The following is a 17,451-nucleotide window of genomic DNA, read 5'->3' as shown; positions in this document are numbered from 1 at the left end:
TTAATAAATTTTATATCTCATATAAATAGCATAATTGTTTCTTTAAAAAAATAAGTAATAATGAATTTTTAAATTTGAAATAATTTAAAAGTTTTTTTCATTCTTCATCGGTACAGATCGACCTCTCTACATTGCATCGAAAAAAACATTTCTCTACCAATGGATATAGAAACATATCATATGTTAGCAAATTGTAGTATTTTAATGAACAATGACTTTAATTATAATCCCTATACGATTTATATTTTTTTACATCAAAAGATAAAATAATTCACAAATATTTTTATTTATTAATTGTAACAATCTCTACACGGAAATTATTCAAGACAAATGTAAAGACATTAGTCCTATGTATTAATAATAAATATCCGGAAGAACTCTCTTATATCTATTGGATTTTTATTTATGCAGAAAAACAATGCTAAATAAATGATAAATAAAAAGCTTTGTAGAAAACATACTGGAAATATGTTACATTCATGTTTAATGATCATACGGTTATATATATGAAACATAACTTTAACAGCATAATATATCATTTATCATGCAACAAGTTTTTCTCTTACTATTTGCTAGAAGTATGAATATTAAATAATATAAGTGTGCGTACACTATATGTTTTTATCGAGCTCCTTTATCAGTCGACTATTACAGATTATATTTTATTTATGAACTACTGCAAGCTCGACAATCATTTCAGTATATATTATTTTTCAGTTTTAGGCAACTGGACCATGTCTTTTTAAAATAATATTGTTTTGTCGATTCGGCTTGATATATTGTTATTAAGAATAAACGTCGTCAAGAAGAAACTAGTCAGTTTTTTCTCTCGCAAAATGTCGTGGACAATCGTAGATTATGTAATTCATCCATCGTATCATCGGTGACAGTCTTTTTATTTTTAGTAGAGCAAAATGCGCTTGTCGACCGCCTTGCGACATATTGGACACTCCGACATACGATCGCCGCACATTTGGCAAGTGCCGTGTCCGCACAGGAAGATCATGTTTTTCAGACGATCCAAGCAAACCGGACACATAGTCTGCAACAATAAAACAATTGAACTCTCGCGACTTATCGTCTCAGCCAGCATTTCCGTCTAAATTATATCTTATCTAATAAACGAACAAATTATTTTATGATTCAAGTTCCAAGTTTCTTTCTGATATACGCTTCCAAGATTTTTCTAATCATTTAGAATCGATCTTCTCTTACACTATAATTATATATGTCATTCTTTATTATATTTTTCATATTTTTATAATGTTAAGTATTTTTAAAAATTTTTTATTACAGTATACTTGAAGTCGAGTTAATCTAACTTTGTGGTTTTTGTAATTGGTAAAATATAAACGTGAAAATTAAACAGGATGAGATAGATTGAAGTTATTGTACGATAAAGACTTAAAATTTTTACGAGAGAACGTATATTCCGGTTCTCTTCGAGAGCGAATGGTAATTGTACAGAGCAATTGCACGAGCAGTGCCGACTTCTTCCTTCGTCACAAACGAAATTATTCGTTTCATTAAAGCGGTGCATAACGAAGCGAGATGTAGAGGGGACACGTACCTGCTCCTTGATGTCCTGCAATTGCTGCTGTAGTTTTTGTATGTCGCTGTGGGAAGTATCTCGGCTGCCGTTGTTCATTAGGAGAGCTTCCCCAGCCACGCTGTTGTTCGAGGGCGTCGGCTCCTCCTCGGGATCTGTGTTGACTTCAGATATTGTTCCTTCGTAGCGTAACAATCAATTTTTTATTTTATTCATTACAAAACTCAATCTTATTTCGCGTACAATAAAATTAATATTATTATTATATCAACACAAATTTAAATACTTCAATGAAAAAACAATTAACAATAATTATGTAATATATATGTGACATAGATGTCGAGCAGTTTGCGTTATAAAATATTGACAACAACAAAAAATATAATATTAAAAAGTAATAGAAATACAAAATATTTTAAAGTATCAGAGATATATGTGTGTCAATTATAAAAGTAAAAAAGTCCTTTTGATTATTATAGGTGAGAGCTTTAATCTCTTTAATTCAGCCTCGGATCTATATGTTCAGAGCTAGATAGATACATGGATCAAAGTAGCTATCTAATCGCTACTACGTTCTACATGGGAACAGTTTGATATATTCAGTGCGATTAGATAGGTCGAGGCGAGATATCAAGCGCGTTCTATGCAAAGTGGACGTTATACCTGAGGCGTTGCAGCCCTTCACGTAAGTGACATCACCTCCGCCGCCGCAGCAAACCGAGAGCGGTACCATGTGCTGTATCTGGGCCCGGCATTGCACGCACTTCTTCATCAGGGCCGCGCAGCCCTCGCAGGCGCACATGTGTCCGCACGGATGGAACAGCATGCCCGCCTTGCGATCCGAACACACCACACATTCTTCGATCTGGAAACAAATGTCCATTATTACGCGAAGGCGTGAACGGAACGCGCCTAGAATTTCGGGATCTATCCCAGAATAGAATCGAACTATCCGGTCAACTATTATTACTTGACGTACAGAGAAATTAACATGGCGTATTAAATTACATTGATGAAACGAGCATAATTTATAGTACGATTAAAACTACTGACTAACACTGTAGATCTTGATTTGAATTATTGAGAAAATGTCTACACTCAAAGAAATTACCTTGCAACTGCAACAAAAATTTTCTGGGTGAAAAAAAAATTAAATGAAACAGATAAATTATTAGCAAATACTATGATACTGCATATATTTTGCACTTAATCAATTTAAATGACAGAGAGAGAATTTATATATGTACCATTGGTGTAATTTAGACAGAAAATTTTTCTGCGATGCCTGTCTTTAAGGCCTATTGTCAAGGACAATTATATTTGTGATTAATATTTGGCAATGGCATGTAAATTTTCTAGAGGTATTGCTAGAATATTGCTGCTATAAATTCTATACGTGACAAATTATTATTATATTCTAACAGACACAAAAAGTAGCAGTAAATTTTAATTGAGACATCTAGAAATCTATCTACATTAGCAAAATATTTTTTTGAGTGATAGCTTCGCATAAAACATATATAGAATTTTTTATATAGGTATATAAAAATCAAGTCGATTTTTTGCCACAAAAAAACCGTCAAAAGTAAAGAACTTGTAATTATATTATTAACAATATTATTACTGAGATAAAATTAAAAAATCAAACACGTAAAATATAAGAATAAGATATCAATGACATAAGTTATGGATAGTAACAAAAAAAAAAAAAAAATATAATACTGTCAGCAATATCTTACCTTTACTCGGGAAAGAACATTTTCACGGCAAAGCAGACATTTTTTCACTCTTGGTGCACAGGCGTTGCAACAAGCTACGTGTCCACAAGGACTGAATAGCATCTCTCGTTTGCCATCAGAACACACGAGGCACTCGTCGATCGCCGCCGATGGAGCGACGATCTCGATGTCATGTCTGGAAATGAGAAAAGTTGCATTCTAGTAAACATTATATTTAGAGATATACATATGAAATAATTGTACAAGAAATTGCTACCTGGAATATCTAACTTAATCGAATTTACAGAAAATATGGTGAATTTGGACCTTTCACGATTAAATCCTTTGCTCTTGTATGTATCATTTGAAATTAAACTTGCAAAAATTATCATACTAGAAAAAGTTTAAGAGAAGGACTCAATTACATTTAATAATATTTTTTTATAAAACAATTTGAGGGATTAAGACGTTAGAGATTAGAAAAATCAGGGAACGTTGGATACTGACGATTCCTTGTCCTTGTGACAGGTAGTGAGAGTCTTGCAGAGATTTGGATCCGGACAAAGGTCTAAGGGTGTCTGGCCCTTCTTGTTCTTCAGTTCCAGGTCGGCGCCATGCGCCGCCAGGAAGCACGCGATAAAGGAACTGCTCTTCTTGTCTTGGCCCTGTGTGCCAAGACCCATCAATAGTCGTCCAACGTCCTGCACGTCCTGCAGCTGTCGCAATTGCGACAGCGTGTGGTGTCGAAGAGCTTCATGTAAAGGGGTATCCCCGTCCTTATCGGCAACGTTCAGATTCGCGCCTTCACGAACCAATAACTACATCGGACAAAATCATATGGCAAATTAATTGTCGACTTTTCAACAAAAGAATTTTGATTTTTCTGCTAGATATCGATCCTCGAAAATTATTTTTGTTATTTTACTTTTGTCATTATTAAAAAAATTAATTATTAATATATATTATGAGATTTTCTTTCGATTACTCTGCAAAAATCGAACGCACCCGGACAATCTGCGTATGCTGTCGTTCGACAGCCAGATGCAAAGCAGTCTGCAGATTCACGTTCTGTAAGTCCAAATCGGCTTTTCCGGCACGCGCCAGTTGTTCGGCCACTTCCACATGATTGTTGAGGGCAGCCAAGTGAAGCGCCGTATAACCGTCATCTTTCTTCTCATCGACGATCCAAGGCCGGGGCAATTTTGACAGAAGAACTCGCATCGCACTGAAACCCACCAAAAAACAAGATATTAAGGTAAAGAGCCACGATTGCATTTTGCAGGCGGAAAATTCATTTTCGCTACGTTTGCAAAGCATTTCAGTACCAATTATTTTATAACGAGTTGCCCTAATTAATTTTGCACCTTTCTCTCTTTCTTTTTCTCTTCACGTTTATAAAATACTCTATGTATAAAGATATACATATATATATATATATATATATATATATATATATATATATATATATATTTTTTAAATAAATTTTATATGATTATTTAATTTTTATATGTAATATGTACCTAATATAATTATCTTTCCTACTTTATATTTGAGATTTTTAATTTCCCTTCTGAATATTATTTGCACCTGCTTATATATTTTGTATCGCCGTTATACGAAACAATTGTTTGTGAGAATACAACAATTAAATTGATTAATTTATTATTATAATAAATTTTATTTCCACCTCCGCTTGTGTTAGTATGACATAGAGAGACAATCCTGAATTTCCTTGTTAGGTTTGCTTCCGTGTATCTCACGCGTATTTCTAACTACTCGTCGCGACAGGGACCCCATGGTGAGGTGGCGCGAGAGACGGAGACAGCTGTTCCTCGACGGGGCCTCTCCGTCGAGGGGACTTCTTCGAGGCGGTAGCCGCTGCTGGGGCATGACGGACACGCATGTGTTTCGTCACATATGTGACGGCTGCATATGTTTGGAAACGTCTCGTACAAACGGCTTATGGGAGGCCTTTCCTATTCCATCCTTTAGATAAATGTCTCGCCAATTATACATGTCAATTATACTTTCCCAGAATCCATTCATTAATCAAAAATCTAGCTCGCGGAAATTTTGACATTTAGTCACGTGCTTTCTGTATTATTGTAAAACACGAACGACAATTAATAGCGAAGTCTCAGCAACTTGAAAAGAAAAAAAAATGTGTCTTTGCGATATAAATAAAATTACATGTAATGCAACGAGAGCGAAGAAAAACTCAGTGACACGTAAATCCTAATTTGAGCGAAAAATTTACGATTAATAATTCTAACAAGTAATAATTTCACTATCTTAACGATGAGTAACGATCTGTGAAAAAATTACTGTTTGCATATCAAGTGCGGTATAATGTATGCACGCGGTGTCATACGGGGAGTAATTGATGTTTGCGTTAAATTTGCATCGCCGTTATAAGCGTCGCCCGTTCCGCGGGAGGCCATCAAATTTTTACGACGCGTAAGCGGCGTCGTTTTTCATTAACGCGGTCTAAGGGACACGCGTTTTGCATCCAAGTGCGATCGTCGCCGACGTCGGACCGGGCCGGCGCGGCATTCCGATGCCGCGACAGCAATAGCAGTCGCGGCTCGCCGGCCCGACTCTCCTTGTCATGAATATGCAAACGACCGCAAATGTTACCGTTACCGCGTTAATAACTATAAATCGATTACTTTTGCCAATTATGTCCGGGTATACGTACTCGCGCCTCGACGCCGCGCGTGCGATTTTATTGCGTCATTAATCGGACCTGCAATTTCATTCCGCCTCTCGTTACTCCCTTTTTTTATTTCTGCCTTAATTCTCTCGGCTTGCCGAAATAATTGCGATCAAAACGATTGGAATAATTAAAATCGCTCACCTCATACTGACATATTGTCTACAGTAATTAAAAAAAGGTAACAGATGACTTTTATACACACGTACACATGTATCGAAAATAATAAAATAAATGTCATGTATGTTGAGCTTATTGTTAGATAATTCTTCCATTCTTGTAATGCGCGGTATTTTCACACAATATTAAAATATAAAATAATATATATGTATACGTTAAACTTGCCCCTCTTGTTTAAGCATATAAATAGAAACTAGTACCTTTTCATTAGAAGAGAGACCTGCTTTACCCGTTCAAAAACTTTGACGTCGCTGGAGAAAATTTATCGTTCGCTTTTCGCGTTGCGTGGGAATGAAAGGCACGACGACGTTGATTTAACGCAGCCGATAATTATCGCAATATTACAACGACACAATATCACACGATGTAATAAATAGAAACAATCGTTGCGCGAACGAACCTTCACGGTTATTACACCCTGTCAGTTTCCGGTTTAATCTCATTTCGTCGCATCTCATAAGCCAAAAGACGCGGAATTTGTCATAATCGTGGCTCGAATAAATACTTCATCTCACTTAGACGGCATATCATGACGCGTGATATTATTACCGCGATTAATTTCCCGTCGCTCGTCGACGGCGAACAAAAGTTCTCGCCGACATCTCTATCCGTTTATTGGCATCAATGAATCGTCGACATCGTTAGACATTCTCAATGCTTACTACTCGATATCCTAACGTCGTTGACGTCATCATATAGCACGCGTTTGGTTCAATCAATCATTACAATCTTAAATTACCATTTATTATCATATTTAGGGATTAGAGAGTAAACAGTAATATCTTTCTGAATCCAGAAAATTTTCAAAAGATGTTTGGAAACGTCGGATGAGATTCTCTCGAGATAAAATTGCATTTGTTGTTAAAAAAAGAATTGCCTTTTTTAAATTGCTAATATTTTCGCGAATTTGTCAAGCATTAATAAAAGAGCTTGGTTGAAAACTTTTCTATATAAATAAATTCTATATAAATCTTTCAATACTATTAATTTCAGTAGCTTAAATGAATAAATCTCGGAGGGATTTTCGATACTTTTGCTCATAGTGCTAACAACTTCTCGAAGAGAGATTTCATAAACTCCAGATATAAAACTGTTCACTGATGACGCGAGCGGACGCGAATCAAGCTCGCTCCATGTAAATCGCGCACGCATATATCGAGCATTTAGTGAGTCAGCGACGGTCGTAGCATCATCGTGGCCGAGAAACGGGGTCTACCGAGAATTCGATGGACGGGGATCCGACAACACGCGTGCCTCTGTTTCTTTTGATGCACGGTTACAACAAGCGTTCGACGAGGTTTGCCTTGTCTCCTCGTATTCCGTGGCGTGTAGTGAGTCAGTGAGATCACGCGGTGACACGCTAAATATAATTGACACAAGCGTGTGTAATGACAAACGCGCGCGCGACAACAAGAGCGCGAACAGCTGATCCGCGAAGAGAGAGAAAGAGGCCGCTCCTTTATAGTCGCGGTGATCGGGGCTCGTCGATGATCGATACTTGGGTTACTCTGTCTGTCCTATCGTATCAATCGCGGTAGAGCTCGTCAAAATGCGTGAAATTACACGCGGAAACATTCCGTACTCTCGCTCCGTACCGTTTCGCTAAATATAACGTTGCGCAAACTCATGATTATTTCGGTATTCGCCGCCGCCGCCGTCGCCGCCGCCGCCGCCGTCGTCGTCGTACAGCTGCGATCCGTCCGTTCGTCGCTAGTGATATCGAGAGGATTTCGAGGCCGAACACAAATACAAAGAGTGAGAGAGTGAGAGAGAAAGAGAAAGAGAGATAGAGGATGATCTGGAGAACAGCCACGGTGAGTCGAGCGAGCCGCGGCGGAAATAATTCCGCTCGGTTTGTCATTGTCGAAACGCGGAATTGTTTTACGTGCAATTCAGGATGGAAGGGGAAGAGAATTATCAGCGGATTAATCGTCCACGAGAGTGCATATCACTGATCAAGTACGTTCTACCGATAGACATTAGTAATTGAAAGGGAAATTGAATCGGGACAGAATAAAACGGACAAATGATATTTTGTTATACAGCAGATTTGAAAGGAAAATTAGATGTTTCTTTTATCATAAAAAAAAGTATATCGATAATATCATTTTTACTCGTGTAACATTATTCCGAAAAGAAGATAGCTTTTGTATACATACTTTCTTTACCTTGCATAATACGCATATTAGGATCAACCGACGTGCTTATATATTGTATTTCCGATCAATCACAATATCGAGCCTTCAAGTTGTCCGATAAAATCGCTTGTCACTTTCATTCTTAGTTTAGTTTATTTTCTGATTGATTGCTCTTTAATTATTATTTTCTTATATGTATATGTATTTGTAACGTTATATTTTTTCATATCTTACTTTATCTCTTGGCTCTTTTATACGTATACTCATATTTAATGTATTATGTGTATATATATTTCTCTCTTTCTCTTTTTCATAAACGCTAGCACACTTAAAAATGAAATATTTAAGTGTTTCTTTCTTTTCTCGAGTAAAAAATATATGAACAAAATTGTGAGATTAAAATTCTCTATAATCATTATATACAGGACTTAAAAGAGCATAAATGCATTTTAACTTAATTGATTGAATCTTTGATGTTGCAATGAGATAATGATTCCTCTTGCGTGAAAACGTCCATTTAACGTGAAGGAAAAATCGGAAGCTGCGATCTTTCGGGGAGAGCCTTCTCAAGGTATTCACCGACGAGAATTACTGAGAAACCACCACAAGGCTCTCGAGTCCCTAAAACATTTATTCGCTACAACCTCGCGGAATTCCGGCGGAATTCCATTTATCTTCCCTTTCGTTTGCCTCTGACCGGCCGCGGCACTTCTCATTCCTCAGCAGACGATTCCGAAAGTATTCGGATTTCCTATCAGTCATTCGCGCGATCCATCCGATTCGATCAAATTCTGCGCAATAAATAAAGCTCCAATTTTCACGTCATACCCTCCTGTCCGTCGATCGCTCGCGAGATAAATTAGCTTCTAATATTCAATGACAGCAAATCTCTTCTTTCCTTCTCCGAAAAAAAGAAAAAGAAAATTTGGACTCTACATTTTTTTGTTCAATTTTTTTCTCATTCCGCAACAGATATTTCTGTAAATAAAACAAATTTGTATTTGCATTCGCGTGTGTAATTACACGAGAAGATCTCATTCTTCCAATTTAATTTCGACTAAAATCTTCACATTTAATTATATGTATAATTTCACGTCGCTTTATGTTAATGAAACTTTAAATTCAAGATGTGTAATAATGAAAGATCGCGAGAAGAATCGTGAATTCTCTAAATTCAAAGTAAATTGCCTTGAAATTTGATTTCAAGACTATTACACTATTATTACGTAGTTCAAGGACAGTTTCGGCGTTTCGTGTTTAATACGACAGATTCGGTTGATTCGGCGAACCAGGAAGAAACGCACGGCCGGTTCGAATCGGCGATGTTCGTTCGTGGATGACGAAAGGGCGCCGAAGAGGGGGAATGGATGCGCTCTAATATGCAGAAACCATGAGGAACATTGGCAGACTACCATGACGCAATTTCCGGACGCCTCTCTATCGAAGTTGGCGCACCCAACGAGAGAAAGAACGAGAAGGAAAGAAGGAGAGAGAGTTCTCCGTTGCTCCGATTCGTTGTGCGTTCTTACTTTCTCTTATTTATTTATATATATTTTTTACGCAACAGAGAATCTTTCAGAAACATTTCAGGAAAAAAGTCGTAATGGAGGGAGCTTTCCTCCGATCCACCCGCCTCGTCGTTTCGTGCAACTTCATCGGCGAAGTGTCCGACGAAAATTGGAATTTGTCGTGAGTACCGAATACCGGAAGTTAGATCCGGATTAAGCGGAAAACTTTTCAAAGTGCTCCGCGTCCTTCTAATTTCGTTTTTCCTCTCTGGCAAGCGCTTTTTCTCGCGTTTTTCCCCGGTCTCTCGTTGCCGAAGCTGTTACTTCGTGACGCTGTTCTTACAACCAACATTCCCTATTTTGTCGCAAAATGTTCCAAATATAATAGCATACTCCTAGATATTAACAAATAAAATGTAAAATCTTTGCAAAGAACTATAGAAACGAATGCTAGAACTTATGTTCACGATTTATACTTTAGATATACGGTGTCGCAGATTTGAAACAAACTGCAATTTCTTTTCTTTCCTGCACTTTTTGAAAACAAAAAGATTTTTCAAACATAATGGAATCAAAAATTTATCTTAATATTTCAACTTATTCTTCGTCCTCAATCAATTCTATTAAAAACCAAATATTCTATTTAATAAAATTCTTAAATTTATATACGCGTGAAATAACTCATTTTGAAAGGGTTGACGAAATCTCGCAACGGTCACCGTAATGAAAATTGAAATTCCCGAGGGAACAGTATCTACAAAAGGATTAGCCGGCACTGAAATGAGAAGGGGGAGAAAGAAGAAGAGTGAGAAAACAGGTAATCGAACCAAAACTAAATCACAACTATCATCTAATTCTATCCGCGGAGTTTGGACGTTGTGAGGTTTGAACGTTCCTGGTTGGTATTGAGAATGACAATACACTATGGGGAGGAAAACGAGAATGTTAAGAAAAATTAAAGGAAAAAAGAAACAAAATTGTCGCGATATAATAATTAATCTAGTCGTAAGAAATAATAATAATAATAATCTGATTGTGAGGATTAATAATATCCAAACGAGTTTGGATATTAACTCGCTTGTGAGACCGTGAAACTAATGTGACATACTTTTATAACAAAATTATTTTAATAAAACAATCTAATCGTAGCAATGTATCTGTAAATTACTAATTTATTTCGAATTGTGAAAAATTGCGTCAAATAATAATAATAATAATAATAATAATAATAATAATAATAATAATAATAATAATAATAATAATAATGCATTTATTTATAAAGTCCGAATATTAAATCTTGACAAGTTAAATAGAATTGTCTTATTCGAACGTATTTAGTTTCCAGACATATTATTATAAAAAAATATTAAAATAAATACAAATATATGATGAAAAAAATTATACGAAAAGATTACGCAAATAAAATAATACATGAAACAAGATAAAAAGCTTTGTAAAGATGAACTGAAAAATAGAAAACATGATGAAAAATAGAATAATAATCGTTCGTACAAAATGTATGCAAAATAAAAAAATCCCGTGACAAAAGAAAAGTAATACAGGTTAAGAGAAAAAGAAAAAGAGTAGGCAAAAAGAAAGGAAGAAAGAAAAAGGGGGAAGAAAACATTTCGATTGCTCGGCAAAGTCGCGTAATTTATGTGTTCAATACCCAACCGAGAGAGAGAGAGAGAGAGAGAGAGAGAGAGAGAGAGAGAGAGAAGGAGAGAGAGAGAAAGAGAGAAAGAGAGAGAAAATGATCGGCGGCTGAGAAAGTGCCAGCGGTCTTCCTGAAAAAAATATATTAATTCCGAGCTCCTTTAAAAGTTATTGCAAAGGGCGCGGATGGAGACGGGACGGGTGGAACTTTTCCGCGGCGATGGAAATGACTTCGGCATAAAATATGACGGCGATGGCACCGCCAGACGAGTCGCAGGTGCACCACGGGGTAGGTCACCCGTGATCGCTGCACTCGTCGGCTATTTTAATTCGGGCCGAGGAGGAAAGGGGAACGAGATCAGTCCCTATGCTCATGAACGAGCCTAGAAGAACTTGCGGGGGAGGAGTGATCGTCGAAGTGGAAAATTAAATTTCCAAAGAGATAAATTTTATTATGCGCTTAAAAGATGGATAAAACATATAGATTAGAAAACCACGCTAAGTATGGAAATTTAATTGAAAATTGTTGCATTTTTTCAAATTTGTAATCTCTTTCCATCGATGCATCTTTTTCATATTTAAATTTCTTCTAACACTTTTTGAGCGACACTAGATAATAATTCGTATTTTTTAAAACGCATTAATGGCTTTCCCTTTGACTCTATGCGCCATAATTCCATCATATACGATATCACGACAAGTATTAGAATCTCATCATCACCCTTCCGCTCAATATTCGTATATTGAGATTATTAACGAGCGCGTTGTTTACCGTAACGCGAATATTATTAATACACTATCATTATTAACATCGGTCGTTAACGTAGTGCAAATTAATACGTTATCCCTATTATTTATTTGGTATATATTTACGATTAAAATGATCTTTACCCTCTGTCCGAGTTGCGCGTCAAAACCATGCATAATTAAACTTTGTGATTGCGCAAAGTAAACACCTGATATTTTCATATTTTCATATTTGTGATTTTAGAGCCGTAAAAATAAATTTAACAAACTGTGAAGAGTTTTGCGCCATTTCCATTAACTCCTAACCATTCACATTTAACAGCCACATTTAAATTATATTTTTAGTTGAGTAAACAAACAAATTAGCAATAAATCTCTTTAATGAGTGATTTTACATAAAATGTATTCTATATAAAATCACTCGTAACAAAGATACTCGATTTTTAGTAAAATTGTTAAATAACTTTTCTATTTTTGTTATATAATATATTGAAACGTATAGTATTATAAAAAAATATATGTCTTAAAATATATAATTATTTCTAATTTTTAATTATTTTATTTTTAATTTTTTGTAATGACAAACTGTATAGCGAATATACATATAATCATATACAAAAAAAAACCTTTTAAGTGTACATATTAAAAAACAATTACAAGATAATGATATTGCAATACATATATGTGTCCTCTTTCTATAATTTTAATATAATTTTATGTAATACATATATATACATACATGCATAGATATAGATAAATAAATAAACATTTAAATAACACACAATTAAAGGAGAAGATAAATATTCGAAATTTACATTCGTATTTAGATACAATGTCTCAAACATATATATATATATATATATATATATATATATATATAATTGTAATCGTTAAATAATTAATTATATCAATATTTATGTGCATCTTGAAGTGCATCAATAATTTTATTTTTAATTCGAGAATTCACGATCTCGGTAGCCCATAATGAGCGATTTCGTTTTTTCCCGAGAAAATATGCAAATATGCTTGAAACGATAGTGAGAAGTTTCCGGTCAGAAGGGAGGGAGGGGGGAGAACAGGAGGAATAAAAATGATTCCGGCATAAAGTACGACGGACGGTGACGTCGGCGACGTCGCGTTTTTCCTCTGAATGAATTCCGTCCCGTTTATTTTGCTTATTCGATTCCTCCGACGAAAACACGTCTATCCGTCTTTAGTCGGCCGGCCGATCGGTGCGGAGGAAGAGATATTTTGGCTCTGAAACATATCCCGTCTGCTGGAAGCTGTTTACGTCTCTCGCTGCGTCCGCCTTTTCCTAAGTTTGCACGAGCCATCCGAAGATCCGTCGGGCTCGATTAAGAATGAATCTGTCGTCATCTGTCTAATGTGATATTTTATGTGTGTATGTTGTGTATTTGTGTGTGCGTATCACTTCCTTTATTTCGGATACAAAGACGCTTTTTATATATGTATATCGTTCTCTTAAAGTACAATATGCCTCTGTAGAATCTAAAAATTAGTTTAGCATCAATAAAAGCTCATTGTTCCCCTCGAAATGACGATCGATATGATGGGCTGCATGTCTTGACGAATAGAGAGAAAAGAATTTTCCGCACGATCACCATCGTCAGAGACTTACGTCATCGTACAGTTATACAATCTAGGAGAGTATCCAAGTCTTTTTTCTGTTTCCTATCGTTTCGCAATGGTGGCATATGACGTGGCAAAATATACACATATATATATATATACATCATAGCCCGCATTTTTCTCGCAAAAGAACTTGTCTTTTTCTACCGGCTGAACGGTAGGCGTAATTTTTTATGGTTCCTTCGATAAGAAGATATTTGAACGATGAGATGCGGAATTTTCTCGGATCTTTTGTCATACCTTGCGTATTTATATTCAAAAATCATTTTTTAACATGACAGGTATATGTAATATCGTTTGTCAAGTCGATTCATGTGACGGATAGTTTGTGATAACGTTGTACGTTATCATGTATACTAATAAATGTTAAAATTAACATTCATATATTATCGCCATTTTAAAACTGAAAGATACAATTTCAGAGAATAATTTCTTGTAGAAGTAAAAAAATTAATTTAATCAATTATAGTTTTATATACTTATAATTTATAAGAGTAATTTTCTGTATGTGTGTGATCCCTTTTCAAAGTGTAACAGCGAATAAATTAAGCGAGCCTCAAAAGTAGCGCGGAAAAAAAAAAATGCACGAGATCGCAAATAGACAAGTTTCCAAGCGATATCGGAATTAACGCGCCCTTAATTAAGACACCCATTTAAGCTTGGTCGCCTTAAATTCGTAGTTCGCGGAAATTTTACTACGTCGTTAAATAACCGTGCCTCGTGCCGAGTTTCAAAGCGTCGTGTATCCGCCCTCCCTCGAAGCGAAAGAGACAGGGAGGCTGTGATCGGATTCTTAATGGCCATAATAATCCGGTGTTTTGAATCACTCTTGTCATTAGTTCGGGCAACTCTTCCTGCTTTTCGCGCTTTTGGCAAAGCTCCAGAGTTACGAAAGGGGAAAATGAAGGGGAAAAAAAAAAAAACGATTCTCGGTAGATTTTACAACAAATTTCGTTATAAATATAAAAGAATTTTTGGCACGTTTTAGTCGTAATTACTTAAAAGATTTGTTCCAATGACTGATAATATTTCCTCAGCGGGTAATAAAGTATATAATATTGATCATTTTTTTTTTATCATAACATCTCTCGCCACAATTGAAATTGCAATTTTGCGCGTCACTGACGGCAAACATTTCCAAATTCGCACATATTGACAGGAACAAAAGGTCGACCAGGACTCGTGATACTCTCTTTTCGCAAGGATAAACGCGTAAGTGCCAAAAAAAATTTCATTCGACGATATCGAATTCCGGGACACGATGCACACTCAAGAGTTTATCCGCACAAACGGACTTTTTTGCTCGTACAGACATCTATAACTTTACGCTAGTCGCCACTGTCACTGGCGTGAATGCGTTATTCTACCGAGTTGATGCACCTATTCCCCATTAAAAACTATTGACTATTTCGTTTCTAGAAAGTCATCGCGAATATACACAGATTAAAAAAAGTATATAAGTTTCTTGACAAAAATTATCTTTTTATTTTTATTACACTATAATTTTATACGAAAAAGTTATCAATTTTTAAAAAATAAATGTTTTCCCTTCAAATACAAAGGAAGGAAATAAAAAAATTTATTAAATTTCTCGTATTTCTGTATTTTTAAAAGTGAATGAGATTATTACGATTAAAAATGAAAAAATATAACTATCTTTTTCCAGAGTAAAAAATTATTTGAAAATAAGAGGATATAAAAGGGAAAATATCATAACAGCAAGTATCTGAGGAGCTGTTGAGGGCGTAATAAAAGAACGTGCATCCTTGGCCTGCTTTTTCGGCGGCAAAGCGGAGTACGGAGGAGGCTGCTTAACACACTCTGTTTTCGGCGAAACTTTTTGGAGCAATTCGCGCGTCCTTCCCTCCCCCGCCCTCTACCCCTCCCGGGCTATCGCGAGACAAACAGCATTAACTCTTCTCGCGCGGCGCTCTCGAATAAAGTTACACAGATTTGTCACGGGACAAAAAACGCGGGCACGTTCCGCCCCCGTGAACGGGCTTCCAGGTTTCTTACTCGGATTTCCTAGACGCCTGAAAAGTGGCTTCCTACGGGCCCTTTATGTTTTCCTCTCTCGCATTTCGCCAACTTCCCGTCGCGGCTTCCGCGCTTTTTCGTATATAAAACGCCCCAGAAAATCTATATAACGCGAGCCAGAAAGACGTTATTCTCTGAAGAATTTTGAAAGGGATTTCTTCTTCGTCAAAATTGAAACCAAGAACCTATTTATGCTTTGAGGAACAAACAGAAAATAAAAACATCCGGTGAGAGTCGTGTTTGCCATTGTTTTAAAATATTTGTCGCATCGAGGCCATCAGGGAGCGAATGCACGTTAGAATCCGACAATGCGAATTTTTCTGGAGGGTTGCGTGAATATTTATCATTCGCGAGCGAGACGTTCTTCGAAGAAGACAACAAATTGTGATGTGTAAGAAATAAGTCATCATATGGAGGAATAAAAAAAAAAAAAAAAAAAAAACATTTATTTGTTTGAGCTTTGCAACGTATTCTAAGATTCAGAAAACATCTGTCATAAACATTAGAGAATGAAGAATTCTACAAATAAAAGATATTTAAATAGAGAGAATTAAATTGAGAGAATCACTGGATTTATTCCAACGTTACCCTTGATGCCCTTTAAGTACAAAGATATCAGAAATATCAGAGATAAAAGGTTTCGTGAATATGTTTTAGATTTAGATATTTGAAAAGATCACTGTTGTATTTTGACATTAAAATGGATGGCTTTGATGGGCGATAGATATCGAAGAGTTAAAACATTTCCTAAAATAAAATCTAGATATGTATATCTAAAAATAATTTTACAAAAGTCTGTAGAGATATATTCGTATATTCAGTCACACGCAGATTGGAGTCTCATGAACCTGAGAAAACATTCATTTCGTATCCAACGGGGGTAAAAGTAATTTAGAACATGACTCGATGTAAGTAAATACCGTACTCTAGTCGCGCATAGAATTCCAACGGCATTGGGGATCTCCTAGGAGATGGAGATCCGCGCCATCGTCTTGTCTATTCGCGGATGAAGAAGCGCCGGCGGCTGCTTCGATGCTGCGAGAATGAAATTGCAGCGAGAAGGACCATGGGGAGAGGAAACAAGAATGGATGTGGACGAGAGAGAAGGAAACAATGCAGCTACAGTTTTTTTTTTTTTTTTTTTTTTTTTTTTGACGTAATGAGAAAGAGAAGAAATGTAGATAGAATTGGGCGATGTATTGTATATTATTAATTATTCGCGTGTACATCTAAAACGCGATCTATTCTTGAACACCAAAGAAAAACCACAAGAGAATCACGGAAAATAAAAAAAGACCACGTCACTCTACGAGACAGTCTACTTTTCGCGATAAATTAACGGCATTAATTAGCGGTAAGTCATGGTCGTCTCTTTGCTCGGGGATTTTCTCGCGGTTTTCTTTCATCAGCGCAACTGCTCGACAACTCTTCCGAGGATAGAGAGAGAGAGAGAGAGAGAGAGAGAGAATACGGTTTTCGATCTCACCGTGTATCTTAGTCGGGGTTACTCCAAGTCTTCGCCATTACGCGAGTAAAGGCTATTTTCAACGACGAA

The 17,451-nt window shown here is 36.2% G+C and overlaps 1 protein-coding gene across 3 annotated transcripts in view; it reads right to left on the bottom strand.

Moving 5' to 3' along the window:
- LOC140667870 (E3 ubiquitin-protein ligase MIB1-like) overlaps positions 1-17,451 on the bottom strand; it is a 60,825-nt gene continuing 43,374 nt past the window's right edge. The window contains exons 1-7 of one of the 3 annotated variants that reach the window (XM_072896181.1): positions 7,377-7,396; positions 4,273-4,492; positions 3,775-4,085; positions 3,289-3,463; positions 2,213-2,414; positions 1,571-1,728; positions 1-1,042 (exon numbers count right to left, since the gene is read on the bottom strand). In XM_072896181.1, the coding sequence (XP_072752282.1) occupies positions 902-1,042; positions 1,571-1,728; positions 2,213-2,414; positions 3,289-3,463; positions 3,775-4,085; positions 4,273-4,488 (1,203 nt within the window). In that variant the 5' untranslated portion in view covers positions 4,489-4,492; positions 7,377-7,396 and the 3' untranslated portion in view covers positions 1-901. Of the gene's footprint in view, positions 1,043-1,570; positions 1,729-2,212; positions 2,415-3,288; positions 3,464-3,774; positions 4,086-4,272; positions 4,493-6,360; positions 7,348-7,376; positions 7,397-17,451 lie in introns of those variants that run through there. The other 2 variants (XM_072896178.1, XM_072896180.1) reach the window with 2 other exon arrangements.

The sequence above is a fragment of the Anoplolepis gracilipes genome, chromosome 7 (assembly GCF_047496725.1).
Source record: "Anoplolepis gracilipes chromosome 7, ASM4749672v1, whole genome shotgun sequence".
Classification (NCBI taxonomy): domain Eukaryota; kingdom Metazoa; phylum Arthropoda; class Insecta; order Hymenoptera; family Formicidae; genus Anoplolepis; species Anoplolepis gracilipes.
Note: the sequence above shows the minus strand (reverse complement) of the source record. Positions and strands in the feature narration are given on the sequence as shown.